The 24263-nt window shown below is 43.1% G+C and overlaps 2 protein-coding genes across 4 annotated transcripts in view; one reads left to right on the plus strand and one right to left on the minus strand.

The window, feature by feature from the left end:
- The window catches only part of mtmr4 (myotubularin related protein 4), a 96438-nt gene extending 81284 nt beyond the window's left edge, over window positions 1–15154 (minus strand). Inside the window, exons 1-2 of one of the 3 annotated variants that reach the window (XM_084178123.1) lie at window positions 15097–15154; window positions 3493–3597 (exon numbers count right to left, since the gene is read on the minus strand). In XM_084178123.1, the coding sequence (XP_084034249.1) occupies window positions 3493–3525 (33 nt within the window). In that variant the 5' untranslated portion in view covers window positions 3526–3597; window positions 15097–15154. Of the gene's footprint in view, window positions 1–3492; window positions 3598–9786; window positions 9865–15029; window positions 15067–15096 lie in introns of those variants that run through there. The other 2 variants (XM_084178125.1, XM_084178124.1) reach the window with 2 other exon arrangements.
- Window positions 15155–20424: 5270 nt separating this feature from the next.
- The window catches only part of hpda (4-hydroxyphenylpyruvate dioxygenase a), a 17982-nt gene continuing 14143 nt past the window's right edge, over window positions 20425–24263 (plus strand). Inside the window, exons 1-6 of the mRNA XM_084178698.1 lie at window positions 20425–20524; window positions 20929–20955; window positions 21197–21259; window positions 22762–22866; window positions 23168–23210; window positions 23320–23402. Coding sequence (XP_084034824.1) covers window positions 20522–20524; window positions 20929–20955; window positions 21197–21259; window positions 22762–22866; window positions 23168–23210; window positions 23320–23402 — 324 coding nt within the window. The 5' untranslated portion in view covers window positions 20425–20521. The remainder of the gene's footprint in view (window positions 20525–20928; window positions 20956–21196; window positions 21260–22761; window positions 22867–23167; window positions 23211–23319; window positions 23403–24263) is intronic.

Here is a 24263-nt window from a genome sequence, read left to right on the forward strand (position 1 = left end):
CTACCCTGGCGTTACAAGCGCCATGCTCTACCAATTGAGCTACAGAGACTTGTAAGCATTTCACGGTAAGGTCTACACCGGTTGCATTCGGCGCATGTGACAAATAAAATGTGATTTATATGGACAGGTGTGTGCCTTTCCAAATCATGTCCAATCAATTTACCACAGGTGGACTCCAATCAAGTTGTAGAAACATCTCAAGGATGATCAATGGAAACAATTTCGAGTCTCATAGCAAAGGGTCTGAATACTTATGTAAATAAGGTATTTCTGTTTTTTATTTTTAATACATTTGCAAACATTTCTAAAACCTGTTTTTCCACTTTGTCATTATGGTTATTGTGTGTAGATTGATTAAGATTATTTTTTAATCCATTTTAGAATAAGGCTGTAACGTAACAAAATATGGAATAAGTCAAGGGGTCTGAATTCGGAAAGTATTCAGACCCCTTCACTTTTCCCACATTGTTACTTTACAACCTTATTCTAAAATTGATTAAATTCAATATTTTCCTCAATGTAGTGGATACCCCATAATGACAAAGTGAAAACTAGTTTTTGTAAATTCATTAAAAACAGAAATACCTTATTTGCATAAGTATTCAGACCCTTTGGTAGAGTGACCAGACGGAACCAACACCTCAGTAAAAAGGCACATGACAGCCCGCTTGGAGTTTGCCAAATAGGCACCTAAAGACGCTCAGACCATGAGAAACAAGATTCTCTGGTCTGATGAAACCAAGATTGAACTCTTTGGCATGAATGCCAAGTGTCACGTCTGGACGAAACCAGGCACCGCTCATCACCTGGCCAATACCATCCCTACGGTGAAGCATGGTGGTGGCAGCATCATGCTGTGGGGATGTTTTTCAGCGGCAGGGACAGGGAGACTAGTCAGTATCGAGGGAAATATGAACGGCACAAAGTACAGAGAGATCCTTGATGAAAACCTGCTCCAGAGCACTCAGGAGCTCAGACTGGGGTAAAGGTTCACCTTCCAACAGGACAACGACCCTAAGCACACAGCCAAGACAACGCAGGAGTGGCTTTGTGACAAGTCTCTGAATGTCCTTGAGTGGCCCAGCCAGAGCCCGGACTTGAACCCGATCGAACATCTCTGTAGAGACCTGAAAATAGCTGTGCAGCGACGCTCCCCATCCAACCTGACAGAGCTTGAGAGGATTTGCAGAGAAGAATGGGAGAAACTCCCCAAATACAGGTGCAGCAAGCTTGTAGCATCATACAGAAGGCTGGAGGCTGTAATCGCTGCCAAAGGGGCTTCAAAGTCCTGTGTAAAGGGTCTGAATACTTATGTAGGGTATTGTGTGTAGATTGATGGGGGGGGGGTTAACAATTTAATCCATTTTAGAATAAGGCTGTAACGTCTGGTGGTGTGACCGACTGGTGGTGTGACCGTCTGACCGTCTGGTGGTGTGACCGTCTGGTGGAGTGACCGTCTGGTGGAGTGACCGTCTGGTGGTGTGACCGTCTGGTGGTGTGACCGTCTGGTGGTGTGACCGTCTGGTGGTGTGACCGTCTGGTGGTGTGACCGTCTGGTGGTGTGACCGTCTGGTGGTGTGACCGTCTGGTGGTGTGACCGACTGACCGTCTCCACACTGTGGCTTAGTGTCCCTCCCTCGGCCCAGCCAGAGAAGTCAGTCAGTCAGTCAGTGAGCTCCAGATATGGCCTCCTGTATCCTGTGTCTCCACAGTGTTATTTTAGGAAAGGAGGCCACCCATCCATCCATCCACTCACCCAACCACAGGGCCTGTATGTGTAGCTGTTGACAGTTACCAGGCTGATATGATATTATCATTGTCTCTTATGTCTAACTGTCGGTAATAGTAGGTGTGTGTGTGTGTGTGTGTGTGTGTGGGTGTGGGTGTGGGTGTGGGTGTGGGTGGGGGGGGGTTGGGGTATCCCTATCAAGCAGGTGGAGGAGGGTTCTTGTTACAAAACTCCTGCGCAGTTACATAACTTCAGCAGAGTCAGGACATGGACATTAAAGGGGAGTGGGGATCTGCTTGAGGTAAACATATGGGCCACGGTGACTCAATACCTCAATACATTCCTACTTGGAGTCCTCTGAGGAGCGAGGGTAGTTTGGTGATGTCTCCATACGAAACAGCTCTATAGAGAAGTATTGACAACGTTTCAAATCTGCAAACAACCCAACCTATTTCACATTTCCTCCTTTGGTTATTGTCAGACCGTAGTCTGTATGTTTGAATAGTCTAGACTAGATGGAAGACATGTTTTGAGCAGTAAGTACCAAAAGGTGACTGCTTTTGAAATGATCACCCACAAGATGCCTTTCTAAGATTCTGCTGATAAACGTGTTAAACTTGCTGATATATGTGGATACAGGGGAGTAGAGAATCCTCGAACAGCCCAGAGATGTTTGGAGTGTGGACAGACATGGACTAACGCAGAGTTGCACACCGCCCGTTTCACCACCTAACCGATAGCTTGTGTTTTGACTCGTCTCAATGGGTGCCAACGGGCTCAGGTTAAGACTGCCACACCCACCTCCGTGTGGTCCACTATGTGTCATGTGCAGAGAGAATGAAAAAAAAAAAAAAAACAGGCATGTTGGAAAGTCACAGCCATGCTTCTGCTCAGTTCTTATGACCCATGAGGCATAGGGTGCATTCATTCCTGCAACATTTTGCCACGAAAGCTAAAAGTTTCTATTGGACAAATTCAGGCAGGTGCCCTCCTCGTTTCGTTCTGTTTGCGTCCGTTTTTTTTGGTTTCTAGTGAACACACCCCCTAGACTATATAGTTGTGATATACCACAGTCATGTCTGGGGCTCAGACCACACGTTCCGCTGCTACTCCGTCCTCAGGTGTTTATGATTGTGAGGGCGATGTAGAAAATGTGAATTCATTCAGTTCTGTGTGTCTGTCTAGAGGGGGTGTGGGGCTAGTGGTTAAGAGCGTTGTGCTAGTAACCGAAAGGTCGCTGGTTCTAATCCCCGAGCCGACGTGCCCTTGAGCAAGGCACTTAGCCCTAATTGCTCCTGTAAGTCGCTCTGGATAAGAGCGTCTGCTAAATGACTAAAAAATGTAAAATGTAAAATGTTCACGCCGTGATGAAGCGAGCCTTCAGGGACAATTCTAAGACCGCCACGCTATTGTCTTCCCAACACGGCACGTTTCAGTGAGAAGTTAATTTGAAACATTTGAAGAATATCCTCCACGTGGTTTAGGCATGTGAAAACGGCTGCAACGTTTAAAAAAAAAAAGTCTAGATGGAGACTATTGGTGAGGATTGTCAGATACTATATAAAACATAATGACATACTGAGAAGCCATTCCATCACGCAACTAAGACTTCAAATCAATAAACGTTATTTTGTCAATCAATTTTCATCACTACCGTTCAGTACTGAAGCATGGTAGTCAAAATGTGTTGCAGTTGTGTGAGAAACGTCACAGGAAGAAGAATAAGCCCCTCTCCCTCCCATGGTGCTGTCTGATTGGCTCACCATGCTGTCAGTCTGTTTTTCTGCACCATTCATACTGGGTTCTCCTCTCCGGCTCCCTCAGTCTCTCCTCCCCTCTACCAGGCTCTGCTGTGTCAGCGACGTCTCCTGCCAACACACACACACACACACCCACAGTGTTAAGACATTGCTAGGGGGGAAAAACTTTGGAGGTGTGAGAGTGTGAGCCACAGACTGGGTAGAGAGAGGCACTGCACAACCCATCATTAAAGTCAGTAACAGCTGTGTATGCGAGAGTGAAAATGAACATTTGGACAAAACGTGGTGAAGGTGGTAAAGAATCCTGACTACTTTTAGAGGAAGTAGACTAGAGAACGTACACCTGCAATACGTCACTTTTTAGGCAACCCGACCAAATTCACATAGAAATGTGAGTTATAGATCAGTCATTCTAATTGAAAGCAGGTTTAAGAAGCGGTAGATCTGGTCTATGTGCGCTATTTCTATGCTTCATTTTTGTGTCTTTTTACTTTTGGTTTTGTACACCTGCTTCAAACAGCAGAAAATACAAAATGTTTGGTTAATTTTTGCAAACAGGAAATGGTGATTTCTTCATATTGCACCTTTAAGTGCTCAGGACTCAGCTATGATATTTAGTATTTAGTGCGTTTATACTTCACTGGCCTTGAGGAATGGCCTTTAGTGCTCAAGACAAACAGAGCTGGCTAAAATGGAAGAACAGGATCAACACCCCAGGGAGTTTTGGGCGGGCCGCCTAAGTGTTTTTAAAATACATTTTTCAGGATGGAAAAAAACGCTTTCAGTTTAAAAACCAGATATAAAGTGTGTCGAAAATATAAAATTGACCTACAGTGCATTCAGAAAGTATTCAGACCCCTTGACATTTCATCCATTTTATAATAAAGCTGTAACGTAACAATGTGGAAAATGTTTTTTTTTTTCCCCCCCTCAATCTACACACAATACCCCATAATGACAAAGCAAAAACAGGTTTAGAAATTTTTGAAAATATATCAAAACAAACTGAAATGTAACATTTACATAAGTATTAACCCTCAGTACTTTTTTTTAAGCACCTTTGGCAGCGATTACAGCCTCGAGTCTTCTTGGGTATGACGCTACAAGCTTGGCACACCTGTATTTGGGGAGTTTCTCCCATTCTTCTCTGCAGATCCTCTCAAGCTCTGTGAGGTTGGATGGGGAGCGTCGCTGCACAGCTATTTTCAGGTCTCTCCAGAGATGTTAGATCGGGTTCAAGTCCGGGCACTGGCTGGGCCACTCAAGGACATTCAGATACACTTTTTTTATTTTTTATTTTATTTTTTATTTTTTAGGGGGGATGGATCAGCTTAATATTGCAGATAGATTGTATCTTCTATCAATGTAATTGTCTGCATCACTTCCAATCCCCCATGACATTCAGAGACTTGTCCCGAAGCTACTCCTGCGTTGTCTTGGCTGTGTGCTTAGGGTTGTTGTCCTGTTGGAAGGTGAACCTTCGCCCCAGTCTGAGGTCCTGAGCAGGTTTTATCAAGTATCTCTCTGTACTGTGCTCTGTTCATCTTTCCCTCAACCCTGACTAGTCTCCCAGTCCCTGCCACTGAAAAACATCCCCACAGCATGATGCTGCCACCACCACGCTTCACCGTAGGGATGGTGCCAGGTTTCGTCCAGACGTGACGCTTGGCATTCAGGCCAAAGACTTCAATCTTGGTTTCATCAGATCAGAGAATCTTGTTTCTCATGATCTGAGAGTCCTTTAGGTGCCTTTTGGCAAACTCCAAGCGGGATGTCATGTGCCTTTTACTGAGGATAAGTTTCCGTCTAGCCACTATACCATAAAGGCCTGATTGGTGGAGTGCTGCAGAGATAGTTGTCCTTCTGGAAGGTTCTCCCATCTCCACAGAGGAACTCTAGAGCTCTGTCAGAGTGACCATCGAGTTCTTGGTAACCTCCCTGACCAAGGCCCCCCGACTGCTCAGTCTGGCCGGGCAACTCTAGGAAGAGTCTTGGTGGTTCCAAACTTCTTCCATTTAAGAACGATGGAGGCCACTGTGTTCTTGGGGACCTTCAATGCTGCAGACATTTTTTGGTACCCTTCCCCAGATCTGGGCCTCGACACAATCCTGTCTCTGAGCTCTACAGACAATTCCTTCGACCTCAAGGCTTGGTGTTTGCTCTGACATGCACTGTCAACTCTGGGACCTTATATAGACAGGTGTGTGCCTTTCCAAATCATTTCCAAATCAATTGAATTTACCACAGGTGGACTACAATCAAGTTGTAGAAACATCAAGGATGATCAATGGAAACAGGATGCACCTGAGCTCAATTTCGAGTCTCAAAGCAAAGGGTCTGAATACTTATGTAAATAAGTTCTGTTTTTTAAATTTTAATACATTTGCAAAACAATCTTAAAACCTGTTTTCGCTTTGTCATTATGGGGTATTGTGTGTAGATTGATGAGGAACATTTAATCCATTTTAGAATAAGGCTGCAACGTAACAAAATGTGGAAAAAGTCAAGGGGTCTGAATACTTTCCGAAAGCACTATATAATTTCTTATAGTAAATATTTTATAACTAACAATCATTCAAATAAAAGCTACACAAAAACAATTCAGGAGTATTGATTGTTCTGTTTCAGCATACGAACACAGCATTAGCCATGGAAAAATGCGTAGAATTGCACGAAATTGCCTTTAAAACTAATTATCTCCACTGCCAAGATGGTGGCCTCAAATTGTCTTGCCCAGGGCCCAGAACGAATTCAGTTGCGCCAATGGGCTAACAACGCCCATTCCCACACCCCCCCAACACGCCCACCACCTAAGCCCCTTTTTAATACAGAAAAAAAAAATGTTTACCCTTACATAGCCTAGAGATTAGCCACTGCAGAGTCGCCAACAACCAGTTGTTCCGGTTTTCAGGTGAAATGGAAAGACACTTTTGGACAATACCATCTTACTCCTCCCTCCACATTTACTGGATTGGTTGAATAGAGCAGAAGAGAACCTCTCCCAACAGTATGTCTTGATGTCACTGAGTGCACAAAACATTAACTCAATATTAGGAAGTGTATTTCACACATTACATATGACCGACTAATGATGACGCAGGTGAAGGACGCATCACGGTCTGTCATGACCTCAAGAGTAGATTTAAAGTTCTTATTGTACAAAGCTGTAGATGTACAGTGTTTCATTGATTTAGGTCCAATGCAGCCATTTTTATCTCGATATAAAGTCATTTCTGGGTAACAATGAAGTGGTCCTCTGTAGCTCAGCTGGTAGAGCACAACGCTTGTAACGCCAAGGTAGTGGGTTCGATCCCCGGGACCACCCATACACAAAATTGTATGCACGCATGACTAAGTCGCTTTGGATAAAAGCGTCTGCTAAATGGCATATTATTTTATCTAGTTTCAGGCTGCTACGTTAGTTTTACCTATAGATAGGCCTAGACCCTACCTGCAAGAACCCACTCATACAGAGGAGATACCAGTTAAGCTGGCTGCCATAGATAGTAGCTTTGACTGAGACTGAGAGGGTTGCACCGTCTCCTCAGTCAGTCCTCAAGTCAGTCAGCGTTCATTTAAAAGTCCAGACTAGACTCGACTATTAGACACATGCAGACACGCGTTTCTGAGGCTGAGCCTGCTCTCCCGCCACACAGATCTTGATCCAAGTTGACAAGCCTTCTAATAGGATGAGCAATGATTTACAGGGAAAGGGAAACTCAACGTTGCTCAAGAGTCGTTCCTGGGAACCTTGATCCACGACAGGCCGTACAAAACCCACAGGGTGCGTCCCAAAATGGCACCCTATTCCCAATATAGTGCACTACTTCTGACCAGGCCCGTAGACGGGTTGGTTGTTTAGCTAACAAAACCGACGGGGGGTCTCCAATGTTTATTGAAAAACATAAATACAGTTGACACAGGATGCAGAGGGGAAAATGAATTCCACAACCGGACTGATCCAAAGACCACGCCCAACAATACTCCCCACAGTGGGTGTTCTGGTTGGGGATAACGTCAACTATTAACCTACACATAGTAGTAGATGCCTGGGTTCCAGTGACAAGGACCAAGGCACTTCAATCCTTGGCATTGATATGATTTATTAGATTGATTGATCAGAAGATAGTACATGGCCTCTCTACTCTCCCTGAGAGGCCATGAATGAGTGAGTGCTAATAGTTAATTCTATTAGCCTAATTCATTTACGCCTGCTCACTACATGGAGTTGGGCAGAACATACAATAGCCCACGTGTAGAGCAAGTCATTAGCATTCCAACTGGACATGCATCATCTATCACAGAATGTCAATAATATGGTAATAAAAAGCATGTAATTGCTTCAAGTAAGGTTAATAAAATGGTTTCCACTAGTTACCACAGCCACAAAGTCAACATTGGCTTTATTGTACAAATATTTGGCTTTTTGGTCTTTAATGTATGAGTAAGGCATAGGGTTAGCATAGCGTAAGGCATAGGGTTAGCATAGAGTAAGGCATAGGGTTAGCATAGCGTAAGGCATAGGGTTAGCATAGCGTAAGGCATAGGGTTAGCATAGAGTAAGGCATAGGGTTAGCATAGAGTAAGGCATAGGGTTAGCATAGAGTAAGGCATAGGGTTAGCATAGAGTAAGGCATAGGGTTAGCATAGAGTAAGGCATAGGGTTAGCATAGAGTAAGGCATAGGGTTAGCATAGCGTAAGGCATAGGGTTAGCATAGCGTAAGGCATAGGGTTAGCATAGCGTAAGGCATAGGGTTAGCATAGCGTAAGGCATAGGGTTAGCATAGAGTAAGGCATAAGGTTAGCATAGAGTATGGCACAAGGTTAGCATAGAGTATGGCATAGGGTTAGCATAGAGTATGGCACAAGGTTAGCATAGCGTAAGGCATAGGGTTAGCATAGAGTAAGGCATAGGGTTAGCATAGAGTAAGGCATAGGGTTAGCATAGAGTAAGGCATAGGGTTAGCATAGAGTAAGGCATAGGGTTAGCATAGAGTAAGGCATAGGGTTAGCATAGAGTAAGGCATAGGGTTAGCATAGAGTAAGGCACAAGGTTAGCATAGCGTAAGGCATAGGGTTAGCATAGCGTAAGGCATAGGGTTAGCATAGAGTAAAGCATAGGGTTAGCATAGAGTAAGGCATAGGGTTAGCATAGAGTAAGGCATAGGGTTAGCATAGAGTAAGGCACAAGGTTAGCATAGCGTAAGGCATAGGGTTAGCATAGAGTAAGGCACAAGGTTAGCATAGAGTAAGGCATAGGGTTAGCATAGAGTAAGGCATAGGGTTAGCATAGAGTAAGGCACAAGGTTAGCATAGAGTAAGGCATAGGGTTAGCATAGAGTAAGGCATAGGGTTAGCATAGAGTAAAGCATAGGGTTAGCATAGCGTAAGGCATAGGGTTAGCATAGAGTAAGGCACAAGGTTAGCATAGAGTAAGGCATAGGGTTAGCATAGAGTAAGGCATAGGGTTAGCATAGAGTAAGGCATAGGGTTAGCAGTGTGGTTAAGGTTAGAGATTGTACAAATAGGCGGCGTTTATGACTTTGTGGCTGTAGTAACTAGTGAAGACCTTAATAAGAAATCTTCAATTAAAACACAGACATAACCACGCCATTGTGGCAAACACTGTATTCGGCTACTACACGCACACAGGGTTGGCCGTGAGGGGTGGGGTGTAAGCTTACACACAGCACTCCGACTTCAAATTATTATTTTTTAACACATTGTGCGAGAAACAGTGTTAAATCATAACAGGCACCAAGTATAACATTAAAGCTGCAATATGTACATTTTTGGGGCGACCCAACCAAATTCACATAGAAGTGTGAGTTATAGATTTGTCATTCTCTAAGAAGCGGGTAGATCTGTTCTATGTGCGCTATTTCTATGCTTCCCGTTCTTTAAAGTTTCGTTTTTTGCGTCTTTTACTTTCGGTTTTCTACACCAGCTTCAAAAACAGATAAAAATACAATATTTGTGGTTATTGAAAATATATTTCACAGCGATTTAGATGGTACAATGATTCCCTACAATTTGTGCACCTTTAACAGCAGCGTGGTTTCCCCCTCTGTCTATAGTAGTAATTAGTCTACTCGGTAACAGTATTATTAGGCCCACTAATCTAATCTCCTTATTATTAGTCTAAGGCTTCCTACTGCTTCACACCGAGCAGTGCACACGCTCCTGTATCGGACTGACACACCCCCTTCTGCACACCAACTCTTAAAAAAAAAAACGAACAGAAAACCCTGTGTGTTTTACTACAAAATCATTGTTCTAAATCCAGCATTACTTACCCGAGTGAAGCTGATTAGTAGAGCTTTGTTTAAAAAAAAAAACAAGATTCCTTTGTTAAAAACAAACAGACAAAAATGGTTCTCTTTTCTTCCCCCCCCCCCAATGTAAAGTTGGAAGTGAAAGCAGTAGTAAGAAGCGCTCCGTCTCCACAACACACTCTGGTTGTAAATCAGTAGCATGACGTCCCACCCTCTCTCACACCCTCTTTCCCTCTCTACGTGCTCCTCTCTCTTTCTCCTACCCTCTCTCTCTCTCTCTCTTTCTCCTACCCCCCCCCCTCTCTCTCTCTCTCTCTCTCTCTCTCTCTCGCTCTCATCTCATCTCATTCTGACAGTGTGCCCAGTGTGAAGGGATCTTTTCTATAGGTAGGGCCCTATAAAATAAAGTGGGAGGTAGATAAAAGGGCTGTTTCTCTGTTTCACCAACTGTACCACCCCTCAGCTCCGCCGCTCAGGCTGCTTCTCAACTAAACAAACCCAGGAGCCCATACTGGCTCTCCTTGCTATAAAAACCCTAATCTAAGAAAGTAACCCAACAAAAGGACCTTTCAAGTAACCTTAGGCCAACAGGATCGCCTAAACTTTGATTTAAAAAAAACAAGAAAGTAATTCACCGACTAGTGAGTTAAAATGTGGGTCAAAATGTGGGTCACAGGCGGTAGTGTGCCTTTCATCCACAGATATTGAAAATGGAGTCATGGAATTCCTAAACATGACTCAACAGTTTATGAAAGCTCTGTGGCATATTGATTTACAAGGTTTACGCTTACTCAAGTACTAACAATCTCTGCTGAAGTTGCTCTCTCTCTCTCCTCTCTCAGCAAGTAGCTGCATGTCAGACGTCCTTTGACTGCAGTGACAATACAGTACTATTCTTCACACACACACACACACACACACACACACACACTGAGCATTCCAACAGCCAACATGACGACAACCAATCATTACTAACATAGGTTTTACTCATCCTACTGCATGGTAAACTCCTACTTTTATAAATTGGACTGACAGGACAACAAATCGCACAAATGACCATTAGCCTTGCTGGGAAACTCCCAGTTTAAAAAGAGTGGTCATAGTAAAACAACTCTGCTGGGTTATCATCAACGCAAAGCAGAAAAGGGCAAATAAAGAATGTGAACCATAACAGCGGCAATAAAAAAAAGACAAGGAATGTCTTAATTTATATCAAACTGAAAAGCAGAACGCATGCATCATCCCATACAGCATTACAGTACACTCTAGACAGGGCCTGATGAAACCTCTATCCACGGACAGACAGACTATAGGCTCCTGCTAGCCTATAATGCAGTAAAACATTGACGCAACTCTCCCATCCTTATACGGCCACACATCTATATGAAAAGACCAACTAGCCTTGTATTGTAAAGGGTTATAAATGCCACTGAAATGACCTGGCTGGCAACCCCCGGCCTACTCCAAAAACAAGAGCCCAGGGCCTATACTGTCAACATTACTCATCTCATAAGTATATACTGCATTCTATTCTATAATATTCTACTGTATCTTAGTCCATGCCGCTCTGTCATTGCTTGTCCATTTATGTATACATTCTTAAATCCCATTCCTTACCAGTTGTGTGTGTGTAACTGGGTATATGTTGTGAAATTGTTAAGATACTACTGCACTGTCGGAGTTAGAAGCACGAGCATTTCGCTACACCCGTTATAACATCTGCTAAACACGTGCATGTGACAAATAAAATGTGATTCTATTTGATGAACAGAAAGGAGGGGGATTGGGTTACTGTAGCGCCAACTTGTCTTCATCTTTTAATGCGAACAAGCATCCCGACCCCAAGAAATCTACACAAAACGTGTTGTTTTCTTTTCCACAGCGAGCTGTGGGAATTTCCCAGAAGCATCAATGCAGTGGCCGGTGGCTCACCAAAATAGTCCGAGGGGAGCATCGGACTGGGGGGCTTACAAAGGTTCCATTGATAAAAATCGGTCACATAATCCATCTGAACCAACAGTAGCAACAATTTTGGTACCACCATAGACAATGTGACAAAATAAAAAAAAAGTATATATTGTTATCGTGTGACAGCTGGAAATGTATGCTACACTGCAACAAGTACTGAGCAACTTCACAGAATGGAGAAGACACAACACTAACCTACTTGCTTTCAATACTACTTTCTATATTAGACTGTTCCTTGGGTCAGACTAACACTTTCATTTCTTAATTTACAGGAAAGCATACCAAGTGAGTTTCATTTCTTAATCACAAGTAGGCATCTGTAAATAGGCCTAACCTTGTCACTATTTTCTTCATCCATATTATTCTTGGAAAATGCTCAGTCCTTCAAGTGGCCAAACCAACAGTATTGAACATAAACAGTATCTCCAGTCCAGTCACACACAGCACTCTGCTGTCTTCACACATCAACACACAGGTCAAAGTTCACCAAGCACTGATAACGGTCAGAAATTCCAACGTTTTTGAGAAAATGATGTTGCTAGTTCAGTCCTGTCCAGCACGAGATATGGGCCGGAGGGAGGAATGGAATCTCTCAGAGCCCAAACAAATGTGTGTGTGGAGGGGCAGAGTGGAGGGCAGAGTGGAGGGCAGAGTGGAGGGCAGAGTGAAGGGCAGAGTGAAGGGCAGAGTGAAGGGCAGAGTGGAGGGGGAAATATTAACAACTTTTTACATTTTAGTCATTTAGCAGACGCTCTTACACCCTAATTGCTCATGTAAGTCGCTCTGGATAAGTGCCTTGCTCAAGGGCACATTGACAGATTTTTTCACCAAGTCGGCTCGGGGATTAGAACCAGCGACCTTTCGGTTACTGGCACAACGCTCTTAACCACTAAGCTACCTGCCACAACACAGTGATAAAGGGGTAGTAAAACAATTACTGAACCTACTGTTCTCTTCTCCCACGCCAATGTTAATCGATAACATTATTATAGCTGCACTTCAGTCTCATACATTCACACAAGCTGATTGTCACGTGTGAACTCTAACATTCTCTTGACTGTTGCCATGACGAGAGGTGGGTGGGTGGCTATTATAGAAAATTAGATTTTCGTTCTCTCAACAATTTTAGTCTAGCCGACGTAAATAGCTTCGAACACGCCTATGGGCTATTCAAAGAGTAGTCTGACCTGTAACGTGATCAGAGCCATCAATAAAGCATCACATGACACCGCAGGTATGGAATGTTGTATACCTCACGAGGGAAAGAGGCCCGAGGCTACACATGGAGGTGGAGAAGTGGGCACGACTCGCACGTATGGCACGAGCATATATAGGAAACACCAACCTAAATAGTCTTAGTAGGGCGTTGGTCGACCACGAGCCAGAACATACCCCTTGGGCATAGATTCAACAAGTGCCTGGACCTCTATTTTGAGGGATGTGACACCATTCTTCCACAAACAATTCCATAATTTGTCGTTTTGTTGACAGTGGTGGAAAACACCGTCTCAGGCGCCGCTCCAGAATCTCCCATAAGTGTTCAAGTGGTTTGAGATCTGGTGACCGACGGCCATGGCATACATCATTTTTCATGCTCAAACCATTCAGTGACCACTTGTGTCCTGTGGACGGGGGCATTGTCACCTTATGGGGGCATAGCCATGGTACCAAAATAATGGCCTGCCCAGCATTTTTATACATGACCCTAAGCATGATGGGATGTTAATTGCCTAATTAAACCACAGCAAGCGCTACCTGTGTGGAAGCGCTTGCTTTCAATATTCTTTGTATCCCTCATTTACTGAAGTGTTTCCATGATTTTTTGCAGTTACCTGGGGTGTATTCTTTACAGAAACCGTTTACCATTTAAGACCCAAATGGAAGCAAAATGAGAGTTTCTATTGGACTGTAGCTCAGCTGGTAGAGCACGGCGCTTGTAACGCCAAGGTAGTGGGTTCAATCCCCGGGACCACCCATACACAAAAATGTATGCACGCATGACTGTAAGTCGCTTTGGATAAAAGCGTCTGCTAAATGGCATATTATTATTATTATTATTATAAGAAATATCAGCGCATGCAGAGAAGCAGGAGATTGAACTTCACTCAACTCTCTAGAGTTTTCCCCGTTAGTTAACAATATCAACGTTTCCCTTTACTGTGGGAATTGTGATTGAATCAACACAATATTAACCACTTTCAATTAAACATACCAAAACAAAACGTTATTAGCCCAGTTATATAGCCTTTTGACATCTTAAAATGGGCAGTGTTGTATTAAATAAGCTAAGTAGCCAATGGGCAGAGGGTAGCATAATTTGTCTGATTCTCTAAAAATGGTATGGGAATAATGATGAATTTTATTTTGAAAAGTGATTTCTTGCATCAAACAACATTTTCAGCCACCACCTTGTCTGAAGGACAAGTGGATAAACAGGTTAATGTCAAGCCCTGCATGATTTTTTTCAAAAGTCTCATGGAACATAGGCCTACATTGAACACCACATATTAGCTGCTACTGTAGGCTGAACTATATAATAGCTATCTCCATGTTAAAATGTTATGGGATGCATTTTCTCCATTGTTTATGATCAAATAGCCACAGTAGCCTACTTGACCACTTAAAACGAACTTAAAGCGGATGCAGCCTCAGTGTTCACAGTAAACGCGCGCCGGAAGTTGCACAGAATTTTCACAATGTTCAAGTTTGGGCTCAGCAGACCTGAAATTTGCTCAGTGACTGAAAACATTTAAGGGGAACATTGGGTAGGTCCCTCCCCGTTTCGTTCCGCCAGAGCGTCTAGTGTACGTTCCGAGACGGTCTGAATTTAAGACCATTTGACAACACTGAATTAACGAGCGACCCAGACACACTGGAGGCAATTTACGAACCCACCCTTAGATACGATCAGAGAAGCTAGATACTACGAAGCATATAAAAAACACGCTCAACTGTAAACAGTACCGTTTGACAGCTAAATACCTAGCTCACTGGCCACATGGTTTTGCATGTAATTGAAAACAAAGTAATGTAGATAACCAAACAGGTGCAACAAGGCGGAAATGGCGTTATATGAAAACTAGCAGCTGGCTTTCCTTAGCGGAGGTAGACGAGCTAACGTCGGTAGTGGTGATGACCCATCAAACACACCGGCTGCTAGGAGAGGGAGGCGGCTCCTACTGCTAGCTCGAAGTCTAACGTACCAAGTGGACTGGTCTAGCTAAACACACTGACAAATGTCAAAATATTGGTAACGAGCAGCATATCTCGCAGCAGCCGTGCAACATAATACACACCATTTAAAAAAATGTACATGTTGATTTATTTTTGAAAGAAAGAAATACAATCGGGTTAGCTACTCACTCAGAAAGAATCAGCTGATACAACCGTGACTCAGTAGACTACACGACTTCCGCATTCACGAGCGATGACCTATGCTTCGACCAATCTGCAAAAGTAAAGCAGACATTTTAACCAATGGTCAGAGAGAATCCATACCAATAACTCCGGAATAGCCAATGAAAGCTTACGACAGGTAAAAGCGCGGTTGTGTAGCCGCGTCAATGGCGCGCACACACCCACACCAAAGCCAATCAGGACAGATCGGTGCCTCTAGAATGGGTGGATTCGATTATGCAATGGCCCGTGATATGAACGGGCGAAAGCGGTGGTGAGGGAGGAGTGCAATTCTCAAATCGAACAGCAATCTGCGCCGATTGGTCATGAGTCAACAAGCCAGCATGGTGCATCGCCCAGAAACACACATCTCTTTTCCATAAAACATATGTTCTAATTTTCAAAGTATTTTTCATTGGGACGGCAGATAAAGCGTTTTTTATCAAAAGCAATCACTTTTGCATGTGAAAACACAGAATCCTATTCATTACTCCGTGTGCTTAATTACATCACTTTTGTTTTGAGCAGACTTCACCGTGGGCGTTGAACGGGGCACCTGGCTCACGCCCGGGAGTCAGCCCGATTCCAAAACGAATGCATTTAACTTTTTCACCTGGTGCAAAACAAGTCTACCCGGGCGCGCGGGCCAAATTAATCGAATTCCCTCAATGTTGCTGGAAATCGCGCGGCATTAGAGGCGGCAACGACTGTGGGCGGCATTCTAGTGAAATGAGGGGCCAATAGAAAATCACAGCGCGGCACAAACTGATCACATGCTAGGGCGCATCATGGCGGAGCTTTGTTAAAGCGGTCGTGACTCAATTGATATCTATTGCGTCTAACGTTCGTGAAATTCCTGCTGAGTATAGTAATTTCCAGGTGCGTCGTGAGCCCCCAAAATCTAAGGGAAGCACAAAGCACAAGTTGGAGAATTGTCCTGAAACAGCTTTTTTCCTGCAATCTAGAGCTATAATCTTAATGCTTAATTCTATGTTTAAAAAAAATTAATGTATTTTTGTTGGTATATCTAAGCATACCTCTTGATCTGTATGTATCCTCCTGACTGATGGTTCTTTGTTTTATTTTTAAAGAAACTAAATATGCTTCTCCGCGTCTCTGCTAAAATCTGGGTAGAATATTGAAAGGAATGTGAGTGTTATTCAGTACATTTAGTTATCGCTTGCTTTTTTAAAGTCTACCAACCTGGCCAGCAGGCATGCCAGCTGAGATAGTAAGACAAGCTAGCTACTCTAACTTGACTGATAGCCTGAAATTGCTTCTTGGTAGGTCGTTTTGAGGCTGGAAGATTGGAAACCTGTCTGGACTAGCTAAAGCCAACTTTATAAAATTGCTAGGAGGCTAATGGTATTACAGAGAAACAACCAAAAACTTTTTAAAAAGGACTTCTGAGGGGGCTAGTGCCCCTGTGCCCCCATATGGGTATGACACCTATATTGTTAATTTGGCTATTTTCGATTCCTATCTAAAGAGCTCATTTAGATTTTCTAAATCGTTGTGATCAAGGTCATATGCGAAAACAAAAGAGGAACATCAGAGAGAGAGAGAGAGAGAGAGAAATTACAACAAATCAATCATTAAAGGCCCAGTGCAGACAAAAAGGTGATTTTCCAATGTTTTATATATACACACTAAACAAAAATATAAACGCAACATGTAAAGTTTTGGTCCCATGTTTCATGAGCTGAAATAAAAGATCCCAGACATTTTCCATATGCACAAAAAGCTTATTTCTCATCAAAATGTTGTGCACAAATGTGTTTACGTCCTTGTTAGTGAGCATTTCTCCGTTGCCAAGATAATCCATCCACCTGACAGGTGTGGCATATCAAGAAGCTGATTAAACAGCATGATCATTACACAGGTGCACCTTGCGCTGGGGACAATAAAAGGCCACTCTAAAATGTGCAGTTTTGTCACACAACACAATGCCACAAATGTCTCAAGTTTTGAGGGAGTGTGGAATTGGCATGCGGACTGCAGGAATGTCCCCCAGAGCTGTTGCCAGAGAATGTAATGTTAATTTCTCTTCCATAAGCCGCCTCCAACATCATTTTCGAGAATTTGGCAGTATGTCCAACCGGCCTCACAACCGCAGACCACGTATATGGCGTCGTGTGGGCGAGCGGTTTGCTGATGTCAACGTTGTGAACAGAGTGCCCAATAATGGCGGTGGGGTTATGGTATGGGCAGACATAAACTTCGGATAACGAACACAATTACATTTTATCGATGGCAATTTGAATGCACAGAGCTACCATGACGAGATCCTGAGGCCATTGTCGTGCCATTCATCCATCTCCATCGCCTCATGTTTCAGCATGTCGCAAGGATCTGTACACAATTTCTGGAAGCTGAAAATGTGTTCTTCCATGGCCTGCATACTCACCAGACATGTTTGGGATGCTCTGGATCAACGTGTACCACAGCATGTTCCAGTTCCCGCCAATATCCAGCAACTTCGCACATGCATTGAAGAGGAGTTGGACAACATTCAACAGGCCACAATCAACAGCCTGATCAACTCTATGCGGAGGAGATGTGTCGCGCTGTATGAGGCAAATGGTGGTCACACCAGATAGGGAAAATGGAATACCTAGTCAGATGTACAACTGAAATGTGTCTTCCGCATTTAACCTAACCCGACTGAATTAGAGAGGTGCGGGGGGCTGCCTTAATCAACATCCATATCATCGGCTCCCGGGGAACAGTGGGTTAACGGCCTTGCTCAGGGGCAGAACAACAGATTTTTACCTTGTCAGCTCAGGGATTCAATCCAGCAACCTTTCAGTTACTGACCCAACGCTCCTACCGCCAGGCTAGATACTGACTGGTTTTCTGATCCATGCCCCTACCTTTTTTTTTAAGGTATCTGTGACCAACAGATGCATATCTGTATTTCCAGTCATGTATAATCCACAGATAATTTAGTTCAATTGACTGATTTCCTTATATGAACTGTAACTCAGTAAAATCTTTGAAATTGTTGCATGTTGTATTTATATTTTTGTTCAGTATATTTTCACACTATGAGGTTGGAATAATACTGTTAAATAGTGAAAATGATGATAACGCCCTTTTAGTGTAAGAGTTGTTTGAAAAGACCTCCTGACATGTCAGCCTGTTTTGGTGTGATGGAGTTTTGGCGGTAAATACTGATTTACCGCCAAAACTCCATCACAGTTCAGACCAATAAGAAAGAGTTCCAAACCTCTCTCCCAATAACAGCTAGTTTTCAGTTTTCACCTCCCCACTCAGACCACTCAATATTCTTGCTTGAGATATTGGTCTTTGCTAAGAAGCTATTTCTGTTTATTTTTTAACATTTATTTGAAAACAATCACAGTATGGTACTTAATTGTTACCCAGAAATTATTTGATATTGAGATGAAAACAGCTGAATTGGACCTTTTAATATAAGAGGAAAAACACACACACACACACGCACACAATCACACACAATCATGTCATATGTCACCTGTATGTTAGGGACTTTACCCTCTGATTCTTATTTAAATAAACCAAACGGACAGTCTAGACGATTCTGTTCTTCCAACTTTGTGGCAACAGTTTGGGGAAGGTCCTTTCCTGTTTTAGCATAACAATGCCCCCCGTGCACAAAGCGAGGTCCATACAGAAATGGTTTGTTGAGATCTCACTAATGCTCTTGTGGCTGAATGGACGCAAGTCTCAGCAGCAATGTTCCAACATCTAGTGGAAAGAGTGGAGGCTGTTATAGCAGCAAAGGGGAGACCAACTGCATATTAATGCCAATGATTTTGGAATGAGATGTTCGACGAGCAGGTGTCCACATACTTTTGTCTTTCTGTTTCATTGTTCCAGCAGGGGTAGAAGGCCGTTTACTGAGAATTTTAAGTGAGATCTATTAATCTTCATTGGGTGTTAAAAGTGAAGTGTGTCCCATAAAAATGGTAAGACAATATCACTCTGGCCTGTTTTGAAGCAACCTTTCACTCAGTGTTTGAGAGAAAGTGAAAATGAAAGCCTATACAAATGTTCTTAGTGTCACAGGCAGTTATGAAATCAAAGATACGTTTAAGATTTCTTCATAGAATATTTGTAAAGGACTAGAAGGTTCTCTGTGGTCACTCAGATGTGAGCGTGAAGATTGGACTACAGCTCCATCTAGAGGTGAGATGGGTCACACAAGGAAGCTTCTCAGATGAAACCTCACCCAAGCAAGGGTTCATCTATCAGATGATGAACAACAAGCCTTGTTTACACCTTGCGCTAACATGCAAGTTTGTTGATCTGATCAATACGCTCCAATCACTATTTATTTATTTACACTGAACAAAAATATAAACGCAACATGTAAAGTGTTGGTCCCATGTTTCATGAGCTGAAATGTGTTTACATCCCTGTTAGTGAGCATTTCTCCTTTGCCAAGATAATCAATCCACCTGACAGGTGTGGCATATCAAGAAGCTGATTAAACAGCATGATCATTACACAGGTGCACCTTGTGCTGGGGACAATAAAAGGCCACTCTAAAATTTGCAGTTTTGTCACACAACACAATGCCACAAATGTCTCAAGTTTTGAGGGACCATGCAATTGGCATGCTAACTGCAGGAATGTCCATTAGAGCTGTTGCCAGAGAATTTAATGTAAATTGTTCTACCATAAGCCCCCTTCAACGTCGTTATAGAGAATTTGTCAGTACGTCCAACTGGCCTCGTAACCGCAGACCACGTGTATGGCTTTGTGTGGGTGAGCGGTTTGCTGATGTCAACGTTGTGAACAGAGTGCCCCATGGTGGCGGTGGGGTTATGGTATGGTCAGGCATAAGGTATGGACAACATACACAATTTAATTTTATCGATGGCAATTTGAATGCACAGAAATACAGTGACCCTTTTTTTTTTTTTAGGTATCTGTGACCATCAGATGCATATCTGTATTCCCAGTCATGTGAACTGTATTCCCAGTCATGTGTAACCTCGTCCCCAGGCTACTGCACACAGCTTCCAATCTTGGGGAAGTAGCCTGGTTCATGGTGCACGAGAATGCAGCCTACGAGGACTGAACACTGTCCTCCCTAACAAGGCAGAAGAGGCTTCCAGAAGGAGATCGATATTGTACTGGAGACATGATGACAACACCTGGCAAACACTGAAGGATTGGGACAGCCAGCGCCACCAGCCTCTGGGTCCTTGTGCTCGTCAGGTGAGGGAGGCAAGGCCGGTTGGAGGCAGACCCCAGGGGGGGTGTTGACCCCAGAGAAACCAATCACAACGGGCCCTCTGGCTAGTACTTATCTGCAGGCCTGGGGGGCAGCCAGCGCTCTAGCCTGTAAACTTCTCTCTTCTCTCCTGTTGATCAGTCATCGCTGCCTGCCCAGAACCAGACCATGGTGAGTGAGTCCGCTGCCTCCCATGATGGGTGTATATGGGGTTTCAGAGACGATGAGTCATTTTACAACTGTACAGGGGGTGAAATAATTGACAGAATTGTGAGGGGAGTATACTACCCACCAGCAATAGGTAAGTATCATGTGGTTCCAGAGGTGTTGTGTCATGATTGTATATGGGTTTATTAATTCATACGTGTATTGTATTGTATTGTATTGTATTGTGTGAACTCTGATTTGGAATGATATATGAGCTGTGTGGGCCTGTTGGGGATTTGCTGTTGTACACCTCACATGTAACATGGGCCACAAATGTAGTAAGGAATATCACAATCAAAGGTTTCTGATATTGGGGGGAAACATGTTCACATGCGTCAAAGATGATTGATTTTCATATTTATCTGCAGACTACCTACACAGATAAAGGGGAGAAGGTAAGTCCATCATCATCATCATTTCTACAAAACACTTTAGTCGTTTTTGAAAGGAAACAAAATGTAAAAGGATCTTGAGTTGATGATGAAATGGGGAGAAATAGGACGTTCTCTGGCTCCTTGGGTTACAACTTCTGTTTGAATGAGAAATGAACAACAAAATGACTAACCCTCCATATGGAGGGGATTTTGCGAATATACCATTTTTGATACAATATTTGTTTATCCTTTTCACCTTTAGCCGGAGAAGGGAAAATTTGTAAAGTTCCACCATGTTACCTTCTGGGTGGGCAATGCCAAACAGGTGAGTCTTTAAACACAGGTCCTCCCCGAAGCTAAACGGAGACTTGTCAAGTTATCCATCATATCTGATCACATCCACAATATCTCATCATATGCTGTATGCTTTTGACATGGCATGACAACTTATTAGAGGTAATATCACATTCTCAGCCTCACAATGAGCGATACTGAAGCACGTATGAGAGCTCGACAACATGCACAGCAGGATAACATGTTGTCCTGAATGGACCTTGCTTTCTAAAGGGAGACTCACTCAGGTCATTGCTCTTATGCTAGTTGACATTGGCCTTTCTCTGTGAAACTAACTGAGGTAACGGTCCAGAACTGAAAACATGTTCCTGAACTTACAAGCCTTTTACAGCCATATACTGAACTGACAAATGGACTACTGTAGTAACAACCAGGGTTGGGTCATTTATAATTTAAATCAGTCAATACAGGAAGTGATTTGAATTTAAAATTCAAAAATTGATTAAAAAAAAAAAAAAAAAGCTTCTCCTTTTCGGTTTTTGAGAAGTTATTGAAAATATATGACATTTTTTCCAATGATTGAATGGGAATTTCAGTTTTTTTTCCTGAATTGACTGACTTCAATTAGAATTGACCCCAACCCTGTTGACAACCATGTATCATATCTGTAATAGTTGACTTAATCTTTGCGGACCCAGAGAGGCAACAGGAGGGTGTTTACTGGTTAAACAAAAGTTGGCAACTTCAAAGGCTTAAAAGTTAACGTAAAAGTTCATTCAACCATACTACGAAAGCATACGGGTCACATGCTACGCACAGGGTTGAGCAATCACGCACAGTGTAATCCCAGGGTCAACATCTTGTGTAAGTCAATTTTCCAAATGTTCGTAAAACTTTATTTGATGGGTACCTACATAAGAACTTCATAACACATATTTTCTGTTTATGAATGTGTTGTGTATGGGTTATGAATGTGTTATGTATGGGTTATGAATGTGTTATGTATGGGTTATGAATGTGTTATGTATGGGTTATGAATGTGTTATGTATGTGTTATGAATGTGTTATGTATGGGTTATGAATGTGTTATGTATGTGTTATGAATGTGTTATGTATGGGTTATGAATGTGTTATGTATGGGTTATTAATGTGTTATGTATGGGTTATGAATGTGTTATGTATGGGTTATGAATGTGTTATGTATGGGTTATGAATGTGTTATGTATGGGTTATGAATGTGTTATGTATGTGTTATGAATGTGTTATGTATGGGTTATGAATGTGTTATGTATGGGTTATTAATGTGTTATGTATGGGTTATTAATGTGTTATGTATGGGTTATTAATGTGTTATGTATGGGTTATGAATGTGTTATGTATGGGTTATGAATGTGTTATGTATGTGTTATGAATGTGTTATGTATGGGTTATGAATGTGTTATGTATGGGTTATTAATGTGTTATGTATGGGTATTAATGTGTTATGTATGGGTTATTAATGTGTTATGAAATCCTTATGTATTCTCTGTGCAGGCGGCTGTGTTCTACTGTGACAAGATGGGCTTTGAGCCAGTGGCCTACAAGGGTCTGGAGACCGGCAGCCGAGAGGTGGTGTCTCATGTCATCAAACAGGATAAGGTAGCATACACCATCTCATACCCACTTCGTGTCCCATGTCATCAAAACAGGATAAGGTAGCACACGCCATCTCATACCCACTTCTGGACACATAGAACCGGTTTCTCTGACCCATATTCAGCCTAATCCTAGACTAAAAATAAATATCCATTGAAAGTCTTCTTGGTCCATGACTAGGCAAGGCTGTGTCTGGGAAACTGGCCCATGGTTGGTCTCGAGCTATTAACACTCCAACCTTGACTGACTTTAACACCTTCATCAGATGAAGTATTGACCAGGTTGTTCTTTATTCCTCACCCAGATATTTTTTGTCTTCGAATCTGCTCTGAATCCAGGAAATGAAGGCAGGTTTTCTTCTCAAAGTCGACATCTTTAAAAGGCGACATTTCTGATATAGAGACCACCAGTCAGTCATATACGTTTATGTTTCAAAATAGTTTTATTTTCTCTCAGAAATGGGAGAACACTTGATGAAGCATGGGGATGGGGTCAAAGACATTGCTTTCCAAGTGGAGGACCTTGAATTCTTAATCAAGGTAAGTAAAAAAGTACTTGAAGACCCAAAGTAACCTTATTCAACCTTTTATCTGTTAGTTTCAAGGGTGGTGGGTAGAGGCTAATCTCAGTCCTCAAAAACAAAGTAAACAACACACTATTCTAATATAACTCAAAGAAAATGAAACCATTCCTGGTTATAATCTACTTGCCATGGAGTTCATCCCATTCTTTTCATTAAATGTATAAGTAAGTAAGTATGAAAAATGTATGCACTCACTAACTGTAAGTCGCTCTGGATAAGAGCGTCTGCTAAATGACTAAAATGGAAATGTAAAAAAAATGGTGGATAGAGTGGAGGGTGGTGGGTAGAGGGTGGAGGGTGGAGGGTGGTGGGTGGTGGGTGGTGGGTAGAGGGTGGAGGGTAGAGGGTGGAGGGTGGAGGGTGGAGGGTGGTGGGTAGAGGGTGGAGGGTGGAGGGTGGTGGGTGGTGGGTGGTGGGTAGAGGGTGGAGGGTAGAGGGTGGAGGGTGGAGGGTGGAGGGTGGTGGGTGGTGGGTAGAGGGTGGAGGGTAGAGGGTGGAGGGTAGAGGGTGGAGGGTGGAGGATAGAGGGTGGAGGGTAGAGGGTGGAGGGTGGAGGGTGGAGGGTGGAGGGTGGAGGGTGGTGGTTAGAGGGTAGAGGGTGGAGGGTGGAGGGTAGAGGGTGGAGGGTAGAGGGTAGAGGGTGGAGGGTGGAGGGTAGAGGGTGGAGGGTAGAGGGTGGTGGGTGGTGGGTGGTGGGTGGTGGGTGGTGGGTAGAGGGTGGTGGTTAGAGGGTAGAGGGTGGAGGGTAGAGGGTGGAGGGTGGAGGGTGGTGGGTGGTGGGTGGTGGGTGGTGGGTAGAGGGTGGTGGTTAGAGGGT

This window comes from Coregonus lavaretus (genome assembly GCF_964263955.1).
Source record: "Coregonus lavaretus genome assembly, chromosome: 15".
In the NCBI taxonomy this organism is placed as follows: domain Eukaryota; kingdom Metazoa; phylum Chordata; class Actinopteri; order Salmoniformes; family Salmonidae; genus Coregonus; species Coregonus lavaretus.